The following is a 17770-nucleotide window of genomic DNA, read 5'->3' on the forward strand; positions in this document are numbered from 1 at the left end:
AGTGAAGACTCTCTCTCGTAATCATGTGAGTTGTGCTGCAATGAACCAATGCATTTAGTGTTACATCGAGAAGGGTAGAACAAATAGCGAACTGAAAATATTCTAGAATGGGAAATTTTAATTAAAAAGTATAATCCAACAATTAAAATATATAGTTTGATCTCCAACTCCGAATATTCAAATAGTTCTTAGACGAAAACTTAATTCGAATTGAGAAATTATGAAAGGAAAAGAAAGAGGTGGGAGAGCAGGACTAAATGCTAGAAGATATAAACTGTCCTTTCCTAGGGGGCTCGATTGATATAAGCTGTCCTCTGAAGCACTTGATTCCTATCCAAGTTCCCGAACAATTTCCATTGTCATTGTCATTCCAACTCTGCAAGATCCGATTAGTATCAATAAAATTACGGTATTCAGCTTGAATGATTTGAATCCCATCCAACTCTTCATATGAGATAGATTGGAAGATTGATGCGGACAATAGAACAACCAATGAGAGGCATGATAGACTCTTCTTCTTCTTCTGATTATTCTTTTTTACCAACAATTCCACAATAGACAATCATTGGTGGTCACTTTGGGAAGCACAATCTGATTTTGAAGACGAACAGAGTTAAAAGAGACAATAAGGACCTAGAGAGATGTAAATTGAATTTTGAACTCCAGAGAGGGAGGCGTACCTAACCGCCATTTTGCTGAAACACAGCATGAAGCAGTCAAAATCCAACAAGAATAAATGTAGAAAACTATAGAAGAGGAATAGAGTTTAAGGGAGAATAGATAACCAAAGCGATTTAAATTGAATTTGAATTTTGAATTTGAGAGAAAGAGAGGGGTGGAGTACCTTTTGCTTAAACAAAGCATGGTCAGAGATGAGTACCGAACCATGAGATTTTGAAGTTTGACTTCGTCATTTCAAGTTTTCCAATTTTCATTCATCCACAAATAATACCTGAGGGGAATTCAAAAATATACAAGAGAGATTTATTTTCTTGGCACATCCTTCGAAATGCATGTCGACCTTCAAAACCACCATTATCATCCATCCTCAAAAAGGAAGGTATAATCAAGGGTCTTAAGCAAATGACACCTACCAAGTGATGAAGGTATTGAACCTGATAGTTTGTTATTGAAGAGAAACACCCCACTAAGATTATGAAGGAATCCAGGAAAAAGGAATTGTTCCACCAATCGTTATCATGATTTTCTGAAGTACTTGATTCCTATTGATTGAGGAGAATTCAAAAATATACAAGAGAGATCAAATCGATTGCATACCTTGAAAACACTTGACAACCCGCTTTATTTTCTTGGCACATCCTTCGCAATGCATGTCGACCTTCAAAACCCCATTATTGATCCATTTTCCTTCTTCCCCCATTATCCTTCTTCTCACCATCGTTCGGACTACTGATTATCTTTCTGCAATGAGAGAACAAATACATAGATTCAGAGAGATCAAGAGGGATTCAGAGAGAGTTCGAGAGGGAGAGGGATATAGAGAGACAGACTTTGAGAGAGATTGAGAGAGGTCGTCAGAGAGAGTGGTGATTTAGAGAGAGATTCAGAGAGAGTTGGAGAGGGAGAGGGATATAAAGAGCGACAGACTTTGAGAGAGATTGAAAGAGGTCGAGAGAGAAATCGAGAGATAAATTATGTGAGGGTTAAAATTAATGATAAATTAATAATAATTCATGACTAAAATGTCCAAATTATCTTTGCAAAAATAACTAAAGAAATAACAAATAGTACAACATTATTGGTATTTGGAAAAATAAGAAGGACGAAAAAGGAAAAAAAGAAAAAATTGAAAAAAGAAAGGGACACGTCTTTATTAAAATAGAAAAAAAATAAAAAAAAAAAAAAAAAAAAAAAAAAAAAAAAAAAAAAAAAAAAAAAAAAAAAAAAAAAAAAAAAAAAAAAAAAAAAAAAAAAAAAAAAAAAAAAAAAAAAAAAAAAAAAAAAAAAAAAAAAAAAAAAAAAAAAAAAAAAAATATATAATTAATATTTTTTTTAATTTTATAATATTATTTAATAATTAAAATTACTTAAATAAAAAAAAAAAAAAAAAAAAAAATAAAAAAAAAAAAAAAAAAAAAAAACAAAAAAAATAAAAAAATACAATAATAAAAAAAAAAATTAAAAAAGAAAACAGAGACGCCACCCCAGGTGGACCCGCACCCCGGCCAAAAGGGCACCCCCACCCAAAGCAAGATCTTCGGCCCCTCAATGTTGAATCCTAATTTTGCCTGCCTACAACCTATGGTTGAGACCGAAATCTTGACTGTCCATTTCGCAAAAAAATGAAAACCCACTCATGCAAAAAGGACGGTCAAAACTGAAGGTTGAAATTTCGATGTCGACCATAGGCACAATCTTGCGCATCACTGAAGCAGGACCCTTTAAGAGTTAAAAAAAAAAAAGTATCAAAAGCCAAAGGGGCTAGAGAACCATACGTGTAGTGCCCCTGAGCAATCAATGAAAAGGTGTCAATAAGATTCTTTGGTTGAAGGCATAAAGAGCAGAGACCAGAATCAGCCACGAAAAGTCGAGTCCGGATCTCCCACAAGAGCGGGGGTGGGTGATGGAATATATATTAGGGGGCCCACCGATTTTGTAAAACCCGGGGAGCACACCCAACGGGTGATGATCTGGATTCGAAAAGTCAGGCCTTATTGAAGAAGTCTCCAAAAGAAAAGGTTAATATCTGAAAAGAATGGGTGCATGCCTTCATAGAAAGCGCCACCACTTCTTAATAGAAGGTTTGACAAGAGGTTGAGGGGACAAATGCTGAAAGGCTTTAGTGGAGTATTTGCTTAGAAGAGGAAAGATTGCTTTTCCAATAATCCTTTGAATGGGATGAGGGGATATCAGAAATTTCCCCTACAAAGTGAGAGGGAAGGACATAAGAGATAAATGTGTCAATTGCGTACTGAAACCGTTAAACTGTACCGAACCGCACCGTCTAAAACTGCACAGTATCGTACCGTACCGAAACCGAATTTCTTCGGTACGGTTCTGGTTTTAGGTACTCATCTTGTCGGTATGTACCGAAACCGTACCGAACTGGAACCGTACCAAATTAAGGGATATAAATTGTAATTTTACAATTAAAACACTTTACCTTTACTCTATTCCTAATTCCCTATTTTATTTCTTTGTTTTATCATTCACTCCTCTTCTTAAATTTACTTGTTTTGTCTTTATTAATTAAATTTACTTGCTTTATTTCTATTAATTTCAAATTCTATTGATTGGATGATCACGACTTCATCAGGATCTTAATGAACTAATAACAATAGTGGCATAAGTTTATCCGTACCAAAACTGTACTGCACTAGATACCGTATTTAAACCGTTTTTCTACCAATTTAATACCCAAAATTATCCGAACCGGTTTTTTAAATATCGAAATCATACCGTACCGTTTAAATTCGGTATGGTACGGTTCTAGTTTTCGATATTTAAAGTTGGTACCATACCGAATTACCAAAACCGTACCAATTGACACACTTAATAAGAGAGAGCAACAGAATCCCAACTTAGATTTGGAGAAATGACAGAGTTTAGAAGGATGGGAGAGGAGAGAAAGAGGAAGAGGGTTCCCTTTGCTGCCAGGTGTTGTGGTCGGACTTGTTGAACCGGGGTTTGATCGTGGAATCTTGGTTTGGTCGAATATTTGGTTCAACCATATTACCATGATTCATGCCAAACCGAGTCACAAGAGGAAAGAGGAGGAATCCGGATCAAACTCAGTCATTACAATTTGAACGGAGTTCAACTAACCTAAAAGAGGTCTATTCCTGATACAACTCAGGAATAAGAATTCCACCAGTAACCAATAAGAAAACTATATAAAGACACGTTATCATGATCATAAGCACGCACTCTTAAGTTATTCTGAAAATTGAGAGACTGAGTATTCATGGTTTCATAGTTTGCATCATTTGTCCCGCTCAAATCTGGATTTTGGTTAGGGTTCGTAAGTTCTCGTCGTTCCTTTTTTTCTTGGTTGGCGTCGTCAATTCTTCACAGGCGACTGTTTTTCTCAGTTACATTTTAGTTGATTTACTTCAAGCGGTGGAGGAGGAGAAGATGATTAATAGACGATGTCCAAAATCGAGGAGTCATCATCGGTTCTCTCAGTCAGAAGATGTTCTGATTAATGTGCTTTCGAAGCTATCCGTGAAGACCCTGTTGAGATTTAGGTGCGTCTGTAAACGATGGCGTCATCTGATATCTGATGATCCTTATTTCTTTCAACTTCATTCTCAGCATTCCAAATCCAAACCTTTCCTCTTAGTCTCACCAGGCCTACCCAATCCAAGGAAGAGGGGTCCTCACCCCATGTTGGTAAGATCCATGGACAAAAAAGGGCATTATGTAAGCAGCTTTGAGGTTAAGACTCATTACCCGGAGGTTATACCTACTCGGTTTGATCTGGTTTGCATCAAAGACAGTGAGAATGTTCATATTTGTAATCCGAGTACACATGAATTCATAACGTTGCCGGAATCTCCTTGTCAGCTTTATGCCACTTCTGTGGGCTTGGGATATGTTCAGTCAACTGACGAATATAAAGTAGTTTGCTTGATTGATCTTGACACGGAACCGATAGAATGGGAGGTTGACGTCTCTGTATTCAACACTAAATGTCAAGTTTTTAATTTGGGAACAGGAAGGGGCTCTACTAGTTCATCTTCGTCTTCTTCTTGGACTTGGAGAGAAGTGGCGGATTCTCCATTTCATGTTGCCCCTTCAAGTCCTACAGCTTTTGTTAATGGAGCCATCCACTGGATGGTCTACTATGATTCCGGGTATATGATCACTGCCTTTGACGTTGAGAGCGAAGAATTCAGATTACTCCCATATCCTCCAGATTGGCCTGATATTTTTTCCTTGCGAGCACCCCACCAACAACTCAATTTGGTGGAGCTGAAAGGGTTGCTATGCCTTTCATGTACTATAGGTTCCAAAATGGACATGTGGATGTTTAAAGATTACTACCGCGGAAGTGGTAATGATCATATTAGTGGTACTTGGGTGAAAGAATACAGTATTGATCTTGATGGGATCTCCCCTAGGTATAATTTGGGAGCAAGCCCTTTTCACTACTATGCACCTAGAGACATAGATGACACAAAGGTTCTAATTGAGATACATATGATAGGTGGAGGCTACTACTGTCTCCAAAGAAAAAAGTTCAAGGAATTTATGCATAGAAGTAGAGAAATGCCACAACCACAGTTCAGTTTCTATGTGGAGAGTTTGCGCTTAATAAAACGAAAAATCAGTACAGGTATGTGATATACTTTTTATATCCCCCTTTCATTATGAGGATCTTCATCAGATTTTACATAGTTAATATATAAAATTTTTGTTGCTGCATCTGATTTGATTTGATTCGATTCATTGAATTTTGCATTGCAATGTTCTTAATCATCCTGTTACTCCATTTGTAGATTTGAATTCTTATGGATAATTATAACAAATTAAACGTTACTTTGTCCCTACCCACATTGAACAGAACTTACAACTCTATTGTGCAGGGGAGAAGATTGAAGCAGCTGAAGCCAAAGCAAATGTGACTAATTAATTGGTGAGCAATTGTTAGATGGTTTGACTTGTCTTCTTAAGCAAAGTTTTCTGGGTTGAGTTTGTATGTTCTTTGATGAGAAAGATGATTAGTTTTTCATCGTCAATCCTTGTGAATATAAATGATCTGTAGTTATCAATAGTGTTCTCTGTTTGTTTGTAGAATATATCCCTAACATTCTGTCAGGGGTCTATGGTTTCTAAATGTTATGTTGATTTCTATTTTTCATGCATAATTTATTAAAGAAGGATGATTGGTTTGTCATCGTCACTCTTTATGAATCTTAAGTAATCTGTAGAAGTACACATTCGAAGAGTCTATATGCAACATTCTCTCAAAGGTCCATGGCTTCTAAAGATTATATTGATTTCTGATTTTCATAGATAATTTGTTAATGGGATTTGATTCCTGATTTTCATGGATAATTTGTTAATGAGATTTGTATTTTCATTGGGACAACTTGCATTGGATAATGGTTTCATCTGTTATCTATCTTTTTTTACCCGAGAAAGGCGTCAGATTTCTATCTTTTAGCTTCACTTAGAAAGCTAATTTATTTATTTCTTATTTTCAGTCTATTTGTTCTTCTCTAATCCTGTTGACTGTCTATATGTTGACTGCCTTATTGGGCTGTGTATTGCCACTCATGATGTTTCTAGGCTTATTTCTATTCCTTCGGTTTCAGAAATTAAGACAGCTCTTTTTGGTATGGATACTTTTGAATCCCCTGGTCCAGATGGTTTTCAATCTATTATCTTTCAAAAAATTTGGAACCTTGTGAATTCTAATATCTTTTCTTTTCTTGTTACTTACCCCTAGAATGGATCATATCCTACCGTGTTCCATTCCAAAGTCTGATTATGCTTCCCATGTTTCTGATTTTTGACCAATTAGCTTATGTAATATGGTCTATAAGGTTTTGGCAAAAATCCTTGCTAATTGTCTCAAGCATTTTTTGCATTGTTTTCTCTTCCTCTTCAGGTGCTTTTTTACCTGGCAAATAGATGACTGATAATGTTACTATTGTGCATAAGATTTTCCATTTTCTTAAGAGTAAGAAAAAGGGAAAGGTGGGGGTATGCTGCTATTAAAATTGACTTATCTAAAGCCTATGACCATTAGAATGGTGTTTTTTGTTGGTTCTTTCCTGAATTCTCGGAGTTTAGCATGAACTTCGATGCTTCAGGAATTAAGGTGGCTCGGCAAGCACTGGAGATTACTCACCTTTTGTTTGGAGATGACATTTTTATTTTTTGTAGAGTATTTGTAGGAGGATTTCCTATCTACTAAAGCTGTCTTGGATCTGTTCTCAGCATTATTAGGATAGAAGATCAAATTTTCAGATGATTGGGGTGTTTTTCAGTACTAATGTCTCTCAAAATCTTATGGTTATATTTGTAAAACAATAGGTATTCCTTTCATGGACCCTCGAAGTACCTGGGAACATTCCTCTTCTCTACTAATTCTTGCTTACATGATTTAATTTTTTGATTGATAAAGTCTTTGCTAAAGTTGATACATGGAAATCTAGCTTGTCTTAGTTTTACAGGGCGTATGTCTTATCTTCAATTGCATCCTCGTTATGGTTTTTTTTATGCTTCCAAAACAAGTACGTTCTAAGTTGGACTTTAATGCTAGTGGTTTTTGGAATGCAAATATTGGTAAGAAAAACACACGGCTCTTATTAGGTATGGTCCTTCTCTTGCCATCACTCATAGTGCACTTGGTTTTTGCAAATTTTACTTGAATCCATTTGGGCCAGGGTTTTGAGGGGAAAATATGTTCCTCGTTCTTCTTCTTCTTTCTCTCTCACTTTTATTTATTTATTTTTCAACATATCCTTAAACTCAAAAGAAGAGAGGATCATGTGTTTGGATAGTCTTTCACTTACTCAGGGATAGAGTTACTAGGGTTACTGTAGATGGTACTTCTAGTTGTGTTTGGACTGATCCTTGGATTCCCAATATCCCTACTAGAACTCTTCCTTTGAGTCTTTCCAATTCTAACCATTCCGATCTTGTATCCACTTTCATTTGTAACCATTATTGTGACTGATAATTTGGTTCTTGTTTTTCCTCTTCATTTTGCTAATGCTATTTCTAGAATGCCTGTATCTGATTCTCAATATTTTTGCAAGTTTTCTGTAGTTTCTAATGGTCGGTTTTCTACCAAGACTCAGGATAAATCCTTGGTTATTCTTATTCATTTCTCTAAGTTGGAGGCATGGTGGGGTAAATTTATTTGGAAACTAGAGGGTTTTCCAAGATTGAAGGTATTATTTTGGAGAATCTCGGTGGCTGGGTTCCTGTCAAGTCTGTTGTTGCACGATGGAGTAATGTTGACCCCTCTTGTTCATTTTGTAATTGGATGCTGAGACCATTTTGCATCTTTTCTTTAGTTGCCATTGGATCAAGAGAATCTGTGCTGCTGGTCCTCTTGGATTTGACCTGAATTATTAACAGTTAAATCTTGTTCACATCCTTGTTTTGAAATTTGTATTTGTATAACTGGATCATATTTCTCTGAACTGAAGTTTTGCCATTGTTACGACCACTTGCTATTATATTTGGAAACAGAGAAATAAGACCTTGTTTGCTAATGGCAAACCGATGCAGAGAAGTTTCTACAGACTATCCCATGTAGGGTTTTATCAAGCGAATAACATTTGCATTTTGATCCTGATCTTTTTGCTTGTAGTGATCCTGCGAAGCTTTGCTTAACTTTAGTCCCCACTCCACCTTGGCAGTTAATTTTGATCCATCTCTTCTTGCAGGAATTCCACTGCATTGGGCAACTACTGGGGGCTGTTTTTTTTTTTTTTTGTTTTTTTTTTTAATATTTTACGCAATGGCTAGTGTCAGTTATCTGGGATGAGGACAGTTGGTTGACATTTTGTTGGCTGCAGTTCATGAAGGGCTTTGAACGTCTGCAAAGTTAGGCTTGAAGATTATGCAGATTATATCAGATTTTCCTAGTTGGAACTTTTTGTTACCTAAACCCAGTATCCCCAGACCTTTACATCTAGTGCAACAGCTCTTGCAATTATCACCAATGATGTTGGACAGCACTTTTTCACTTGTGGACTATGCACAGAGCTTACTGTTCTTGGTAATACAACATGATTAAAGTATTCCAAATGGTTAAATCCTATAGCTCATTGGGAGAGCCACTTCAAGGAGAGGAGCCGAACCCTCCTTCAGATGCAATAATATATGTAACCTATTTGAAACAAGCAATAATATAAATGATAGAGAGAGCTGGAAAAAACAATCAACATCACAATAAGCCCCATCCGAAATTGAATACATGATGCATCAGCCCAAATTTTGGATATATTTTTTTTATTAGATTGAAGCAATGTATGGTGGTACCTCTCGCTCTTTCCCACTTATACAATATTACAATTTGACCAAATTGCATTGGCACCCCAAAATAGAAGCCTTAAAACATTGACACCTTATTTTATATTTAAAAAGCACAGAGACCCCCAAATTAGATTTTCATTGGATACATTTGTCCAATTTATCACTAAAAACCTTTCAAACATTGTTTATTATAGGGATATTTTTTAAAATAGACAGTGATTTAATAGTTTTCAGTGATAAATTTGACAAATATCCAATGAAAATTTAATTTTGGGGTCTTTGTGCTTTTTAAACATAAAGTGGGGTATCAGTGCTTTAAGGCCTCCATTTTGGGGATACAATCTTCGGCCATCGCCTTGGACCAGCTACTAACCGGCCACTCCTATTGATAGAGCCTCCAAAAAGAGTTGGTGGCAGTGATGATAAAAGAACTCGTTCGGTGCCTTTGAATGACGAACGTGATTCTAAGGTGGTTGCATCATCAACATCTGAGATCAAGGACGATGCTATGGTTGAGGCAACGTCAACTTCCGGGTCCAAGGCAGATACTAAGGTTGGGGTGACAGCTTCCGACTCCAACATAGATTCTAAGGTTGCAATTTCATCCATGTCTAATTCTAATGCAGATGATAAGGCTTCATCGATGCCAACGCCCAAGGTTGAACCTAGTAGTGCAGCAACATCGAAAACTGACCAAAAAGTTCCGGCTTCAGCATCAGAAAGTTTAGTCCGAACCAACTCAGACAAGCAGCAATCTAAGAAGGCAGGTTTAGGTGCAGCTGCAACCAACTCATCAGTGAAGCAAGAAACTAAAAGGTCATCAGTTGCACCCCCTCCAATATCCCATGCTGCTTTAAAAGAAAATATTGTTCTTGGTGTTGCTTTGGAGGGTTCAAATCGCACCCTTCCAATTGAGGAAGACTTGGGACCCTCTCTCTCCCCCCTTCGCCATCTCTATCTTCTACAGAGACCAAAGAATTGGCAGGTCATCGAAATGGAAATGGTTCTAATGGTGGGAAGGATAGCAAGGATAGCAAGGACAGTCAAATTTCTTCAGTTTTGGTTGGAGGAGCTGGTGATTAGAGAGATCCAAAAAGGTGACCAATAATAACAAATGCTTATTCTCCTCCTTTCTTTGATTACCAGTTCTTTCTCCTTCCCAATTTACGAAAAATGCTAAAAGCTGTGTTTTTGAAGGCTGGCATTTTTTTTTTTTGTTGTATATGTTGTTGAATTCTTGAAATTGTTAGGGAGGTAAAACCTGTAGAATTCGTGGTATCAATTGTGGCATTAGTAGAACTTGTTATGTGTATATTTCTCTTCTTTTTTGGGGTAAACATGTACGTATACCTTGGTTCCTCTAGTTTATGTTTCCCTTTTCCCAGCCAAGTCTTGCCTCATTAACTGATGCAGTTGGGATATGAAAACAGGTTGGATGTGGTGACCCCAAATTTTGAATTCATAATCCAATTAGCAGATCACTATCCAAATTTATTTTTGGAATCGTTAGATCTAGACAGATGCTTCCTGCTGATCCAATTTTATGCTCCAACAATGTTTTTGAAAGAAGAAAAATTGACTAAAGAAAACGGCAGGGAAGACAAATACATCAAAATGAAACTGAAATCGTGCTTTTAATTAATTATTTTTAAATACTATCAAGAAGATAAATGCAAAATATCATTTAATTGAATTAAAAATAACATAATTACACTGAAGCGGTTCCAAAAAAAATTACCTTTCCCTTTTTTTTTGAAAAAGGTCTACTGTTTTTTGGTAATAAAGCAAAGGTCTATTCTCTTTTTTATTTCTTCTGTTGGTAAAACAAAGGTCTGTTCAATGGGTCCTTCTCTAGGTATAGATCTTTTAGGTGAATATGGAAAGTGTATTAAATATTAGAGTAAATTGCATTGACACCCCACTTTATGTTTAAAAAGCAGAGAGACTCAAAAATTAGATTTTCAATGGATATATTTGTTAAATTTATCACTAAAAATAGTTAACTCATTGTTTATTTTCAAAAATATCCTTATAATAAACAATGTTTGAAAGGTTTCCAATGACAAATTAGACAAATATATCTAATGAAAATATAATTTTAGGGTCTTTATGCTTTTTAAATATAAAGTGGGGTGTCAGTGCTTTAAGGCCTTTGTTTTAGGGGTGCTAGTGCAATTTGCTCTAAATATTATTTAATATGCAATGCTCATTTTTGCCTTTTGCTTTAATTTTTTTTCCAGGATAATTAGTAAGTTTATTCAAGATGAATAAAAGACTAAGCCGAACTGAACTCTAACCGTAGTGGAAAGAGGCTAAACCCTCTCTCATCCGCCAAAGAGTGTGCCTTTTGAGTTAGGTGACCTGCAAGTACAACTGATCTCCTAGGAACATACAGAGTTTTGAAAATTAAAACTATACGGGACAACACCTAGATATTTTGGGTACTTGGTACAATACAATCTGAATGTAGAATTGAGCTTTATTGTTAATTATCCTAATTAGAAGTTGGTTATCGATTCCACTTTGACTTGATCTTGGGGTCAGCAATTGTGTGTGGCAGACCAGCTTTGAGTGCTAGACTTTTGTTAGAATCAAGAAATCAAAAGGCAATATATTTAGAAAAATCTTATGGAATATTATTATGCCATTATATTCTAGTCGTTTTGGATTTCAAAGAGCCGGATCCCGATGAGACGACGTAAAGGGTAAATAAATATAAAAAACCTCAAGGTTATTTTGGGTCTTTTGAAGAATACAAAATTGTCATGTCATCAATTAATTAATAGAGTTGAATGACTGGAGATATTAGTAATTTGAGAAAAAGTTTAAGGCTGGGTTGGTAACTTAAGAAAGTATAAGGGATGAAATAATAATTAAGTTATAATACAAGGGGCATTTCAGGGGCGGACCCAGGATTCAATAGTGGGGGGCCGAAGAATGAAAGCCAGATAACCTTCCTATTGGGGAAGCACTAATGCTTTTTTGCCACACATATTTTGTGGGCCCTTATAAGACCCATTGATGGTCCCACCTCTAAATTGTTTTATTATATTAAGGAATAGGCCCACATATTTTTCATGGGAACCACACATATTTGAAGATTTTTTTAAAAATTATTGATGATGATATTTTTTTTTTTGACAAAATATAGGTAAATTAAAGCAACAATACAAAAAAAATTATATACACATGACTTCAACACTAAAAAGTTAAATGCAAGCCAAAATTTTCTTTGGCAGGAGATGTAAACCAAATTTTTTTAGGTAAGAGATGCAAACTAATGGGTTAGTTATCTTACTAACTATAAATATTTTATTCACAAATCACAATACAAAATTAAATAACAAAAATTGCAGAAGAAATAAAGAAACAGAGAATATAAAATCAAATAAAAAGAATAACACAAAAATGAGAAAGAGAGAAATGAAATGAGGGAGACAATAATAATTTCATAAAGAACAAAATTTGATTAATAATTAAAACTATAATACAAGGGGGTAGTAATAATTATTCAATCTTTTACTAATTAGTTTACATCCACACCACTTGATCGATGAAGCTTAGGGTAGAGATTCGAGAGTTTAACAATAGCATATACAAGAAAAGTAAATCGACCCCGAAGGTGGTTCAGTTGGCAAAAGAACAATGCTTCCTTCATAGGAGATCAAAGTTCGAATTCCCTCAGCCTAGGGGCAAAGCTCTACTTATATTAACTATATAAAACATTTGGTAATACTTTTCAAAATTAGATGAACCAATTTTCAACTAGATAAATTCATTCCAAGTCATACAATTTTAAAAAAAAAATCTTTTATAGTTTGAAATATATATATAATATATATATATATATATATATACTATTTTCTATATATAATTTTTATGGTTATTTTTAAAAAAATTAAATTGTGCTGTTTATTAAAAATGTGAATCACATGAGAGTTTTAAGAGTACCTCATTTCATTTCATTTTTTTTAGTGAATTAGAACTACTTTGTTCGTTAGCACATTATGCATGATTGAGAACAATAAATAATCATACAAAATCTACATAGATAACTAAGAGTTTTTGTGGCTATTATGATTTTTATGGTTTTTTTTTCCCCAATTATCTTTCTTAAAAGAATAAGCATAAGATGCTGGAGCAAATTGAAATCTACCAACATATATTAAAAACAAACTTTAGGTAATTTTTTTTCTTCTAATTCGAGTATCTATTATCTGCATCTACTGTGTCTGTTTCCTTCAGCATTAAATTAGATTAAGGGGAAGCATTTCCTCTTTTGTTGTAGAGATCGAATGAGAGTTATTATTACAAGAGTTGTGGCTCAGTTTTAGAACAGAGAAATCATCCTAGGAAGTTGTTGCTTGTTTTAGACTACAGAATGACTCAGTGATGGTAAAAAGGCCACTTGGTCAATTTTATTCAATGTCGAGGAAACCTCCAGTGGCGAGTTTCTTGCTAAATCGGGTATATTTGGGCGGGGAGAAAATTAGATCTATTTAACCTTGGACTCAGATTAGAGTTTTAATCTTAGTCATTTCAGCTAGCATTTTTCAGGTGTCATTCTTTTGTGCTCGTTTTAGGCAACAAAAACCCATCTGCTCCCTATTTTGGATTTCAATGAAGTTTTTTGCAGGGTGAAGATTTTCAATTGCTGGTTCTGATCTGCAAGATAAGTGTTAGTGTCTCTATCTACACATTCTGACCTAATCCTGTCACGGAAATGTTGTATGGGGTAGATGTGCGCTTGATTTCTCCAAGAACCATCAAATGGATCGGAAGATCGCACAGCAATTGGATTATTTCCTTCGTGTGGATGGGATCATTCATTGGATTATTACCTTGTTGAGATCCATGTGAGGATTCCATTGCAATTACCTACAGGGAAAAAAATATATATAAAGAAGACTGTGTATATTTAAAGATTAGAATCTATTATTGTTTCTGTTCAATTTGCATGTGTATTAATTAAATCGTCAATGTTTAAATCTCCTCTTCTGTGGCGCTCTCGAATTTTACGACCGAAACATATGATGATCGTGTCAATCCAAAGAACAAGAAGCGCTTGGAGCGCTTTAAAAATAGCAACTTCTTCAAGATTACCACTACAGACGATCCCGATCCCATCATCCATCCGTCGTCTCGCCAATGAGGATAAAGCCACTGTCTTTGCCACTGACACAATTCTTTCTACTTTGATGTGCGCTGCCAGATTGGTTTATTCTTGGGATATTGTGATTCAGCGTGTTGCGAACAAGTTGTTCTTTGATAAGCGTGATGGTTCTCAACTTGATCGGTTAGTCCGTTAACGAGACGTCGCAGGAGCCCTTGCCCGAAGCTAAGGAAGATATCAATTCTGCTTATGCTTTGAGTGTTGAAGCCGCTTACATTAACCAGAATTTCTCGCAGCAGGTTTTGGTTAGGGATGGTAATAAGGTTGCATTTGAGGAACCCAATCCTTTTGCTGCTGAGGGAGAAGAGGTCGCTTGTGTTGCTTATCGTTACCGTAGGTGGAAGCTTGATGATGATATGTACCTTGTTGCTTGGTGTGAGCTTGAGGGTGCCACAGATGTGAAAGGCCAACAGGCCTTCATGACCTTGAATGCCCTTAATGAATTCGATCCCAAGTATCCGGGAGTTGATTGGAGGCAGAAGCTCGAGACGCAAAGAGGGGCGGTATTGGCTACAGAGCTGAAGAACAATGCCAACAAACTGGCTAAGTGGACTGTCCAATCACTGCTGGCAAGTGCAGACATGATGAAGGTGGGTTATGTTTCTAGGGTTCATCCTCGAGATGTTATCTTAACTGTGGCTGGGTATAAGCCGAGGGAGTTTGCCACCCAGATTAATTTGAACACTTCTAACATGTGGGGAATTGTCAAGTCCATTGTGGATTTGTGCATGAAGTTGGATGAGGGAAAGTATGTTCTGGTGAAAGATCCATCGAAGCTGCAAGTTAGGATATATGAGGTTCCTGCAGATGCGTTTGAAAATGATAACGAGGAAGACCCATTGCCCGAGGAGGAACAGGTGCAGCCGATGGCTGAGGAGGATGCTAATGGGGGGAGGCCTTGGTATCTGCTAACAATGTGGAGGAGGAGAAGATTGAAGCCCAAGTCTAACAGGTAATATTTTTTTCTGTAAAGATTATTGCTCAATGCCAACATGTCACATGGTCTTGTGCTTCTTGCCTTGCCATTTAATTTTCAGTTGGTCGGAAAAACTTTTTGTTGTTGCTCTTCAATGAACGAAGTCATGTTTTGCAGTATTATTTATATAGGAACACATAAGGATGTATTTTCCTTTCAATTAAGTTTGCAGTTTCAGTGTAATTTTGTTCTGCTCTAGAGATTCAACGCTCAGTTGCATTCTTGTTGAATGATTTGTACTAGTGTGGCTTATTGCAGCTGTTAGGATTGAAAATGATATTACACTTCATTTCATGACATGCATCTGGGAAAAAGAAGGAATACTTCATTTATTCCATAAAAATTGCAATGTTGTTTTTACATATAAATGAAATGTGATGATTTTTGCCACCCAAAAAAAATTAATAATAAATAAATAAAAAATGCTATGACAAGGTGCTTTATGCTTGATACTTTGTGACCCTTTCTCCATTCATAGGAGTCAGGATTGAAATATATCATTATTGACAGTTGACACCATATTTTCTTGTGTTATGAGGCGACTCTGAGGATATGGTTTCACTTTCTAGTGTTATATATAGCTGTGATGGAAACCAAGGACGATGGGGTTTCAGATTTGGAGATATTTAAACAAAAGGATGCCCCCCCTTTCTATGTTATGAATTCTTGAAGATTCAACTTGGGATGTTAGTAAGGTCTCACCCCACCCCCCGTCCCCCTCTTCGCACTCCCACAGTTCCACCTGCTTGGAGGTAGGCAGGTCCTTGGATAGACTATATTATTTGAAACCTTGATGTAGCATCAATTGAATGAGGCCCAGTTCTTCCAAGATCGTATCAAAACCAACCTTTTTTTCTTTTCACTCCAATGAAGGATTGCTTCAACTTTTTGTTATGGGCTATGGGTGGATTTTCAAATATTAGGTGAATATGTTAGAGATAGGGAACTAGGGTCTATGGGTGTTAGAATGGGATAAAACTTGTAGTGAGAGTATGTGATGATATAGGGACATGATCCTTCCAACGTTGATTGGATTTGGATGGGAAAACTAGAAGATATGCGGTGCCTGGTCTTGGGGTCGGGGGGGGCCGGGAAAAATTTTTTAAAAGGGGGGGGGGGGGGGGGGGGGGGGGGCCCCCCCCCCGCCCCCCCCCCCCAAAAAAAATATGTGGTGCCTAGGTCTTAGGGTTCAAGGGAGTCCGAGTATGTGATGATATAGGGACATGATCCTTCCAACGTTGAAGTCCTAATTGGACTTGTACTTAAAATGAGATTGGACCTTCTTGAAATAGAAGTTCTAATAGGTCTTGGGTTTTATAATTAAACCCTTACATGGACTCCCCCATCAAATCTAATCGGGATTAATTAAAGCATGCATCAGCCTCTGTAAGGATTAATTAAATAATACGTCCGGTGACATTTTGTGCCCAAAACAAATATGCTACTAAGCTGCGCTACATGCCTTTTTATTCGTCTATTGTGTCACTATGGAGAATCCCTGTCCTGTTTTCCACATTGTTATTTTTTTCTTTTCTCCTAATCCTAGGAAAAAAGAGCTCAATATGGGGCTGGATCTGCACCATACCTTGTTGTTTGGCCTTTATCTTGAGTCTTGATGTTGTAAATCCTTGTAGTTTTACGCCAATAGTAGTTTTAAAACAAGGCTTTTCCTGGATAGGAGCATGTGGATTCTTCACGGGTCTGTTTAATGCAGTTAAGATTGCCCAATTGTGCCAATCGGGCCTCTGAAGACTACATTTTCATCTGTAGTGGATGAGGACTAATGGTGATTTCACATCTAAATATAAAATGAGGCTCTTCAAAACACTTCTCTTACACCCTCGTCTTGAAGCCTATTGATCAAATCCATCTTCTGCATTGGAAACCTTTGAAGGCCTTGGGTTATCCATAATCTATAGCATGAGGGCTCTACTCCAGTCCGACAACTCCCCCAGCTAGCAGATTGGTGTTTCCCTTCTGCCATTTCAGGTATTCGTCCTCCTCCTTTTGCTTCTCTCTCTCTCTCTCTCTCTCTCTCTCTCTCTCTCTCTCTCATCCTCCCACCCTTCAATGTCACTTGTTCTATTGAATTTGTTTCACCCATAAACAAAACCTATAGTGTATACTTATCCGTGGTCCTTACCTTTGCCAGTTCCCTGTTTTTTTAACAAATGTACAGTAAACTTATTCAGTTAATAGGATACCTGTTTCTGTTTATGGATATGTTCTTGTACCTGAATTCTAGAACACCCTATGAAGTGTTCATAATTACTTTTGGAACCAATTCCATATTGCATATGAACACTAGAATCCATTCTTAGAGATCTCAGGTAACCATCCTTCGGAGGGTTTGGATCCTCTTCTTGGAGGATATCTCCCAATGAGTGACAAATGATTGTCACGTGTAAGAATTCTAATCTAAGGGCATTCATTGAATTTACTCTGGCTTTTGGATTAAAGTATTCCAAATGGTTAAATCCTATAGCTCATTGGGAGAGCCCCTTCAAGAAGAGGAGTCGAACCCTCCTTCAGATGCAACAATATATGTAACCTCTTTGAAACAAGCAATAATATAAATGGAAGAGAGAGCTGGAAAAAAGAATCAAACATCACAATAACCCCCATCCGAAATTGCATACATGATGCATCTACCCAAATTT

General features: G+C 36.5%; 1 protein-coding gene and 1 pseudogene across 1 annotated transcript; both read left to right on the plus strand.

The window, feature by feature from the left end:
• Positions 1 to 4043: 4043 nt before the first annotated feature.
• Positions 4044 to 8398, plus strand: LOC149016243 (F-box protein At3g07870-like). Its single transcript, XM_089157100.1, has 3 exons — positions 4044 to 5299; positions 5550 to 5599; positions 8370 to 8398. The coding sequence occupies exons 1-2, from the start codon at positions 4096 to 4098 to the stop codon at positions 5594 to 5596; spliced, it is 1251 nt and encodes a 416-aa protein (XP_089013226.1). The 5' UTR covers positions 4044 to 4095; the 3' UTR covers positions 5597 to 5599; positions 8370 to 8398.
• A 5558-nt stretch (positions 8399 to 13956) lies between these two features.
• On the plus strand, positions 13957 to 15083 carry LOC149016244 (eukaryotic translation initiation factor 3 subunit D pseudogene; annotated as a pseudogene).
• The last annotated feature ends 2687 nt before the right edge of the window (positions 15084 to 17770 follow it).

This window comes from Hakea prostrata, chromosome 5, assembly GCF_041222555.1.
Source record: "Hakea prostrata isolate BN-2017 chromosome 5, UWA_Hpros_2, whole genome shotgun sequence".
Classification (NCBI taxonomy): domain Eukaryota; kingdom Viridiplantae; phylum Streptophyta; class Magnoliopsida; order Proteales; family Proteaceae; genus Hakea; species Hakea prostrata.

Bases quoted from the DNA above. Each gene is read 5' to 3' on its own strand.
- LOC149016243 (XM_089157100.1), top strand. From the start codon at position 4,096: ATGATTAATAGACGATGTCCAAAATCGAGGAGTCATCATCGGTTCTCT. The intron at 5,300-5,549 runs GTATGTGATATA...TCTATTGTGCAG, and splicing joins AAAACGAAAAATCAGTACAG to GGGAGAAGATTGAAGCAGCT.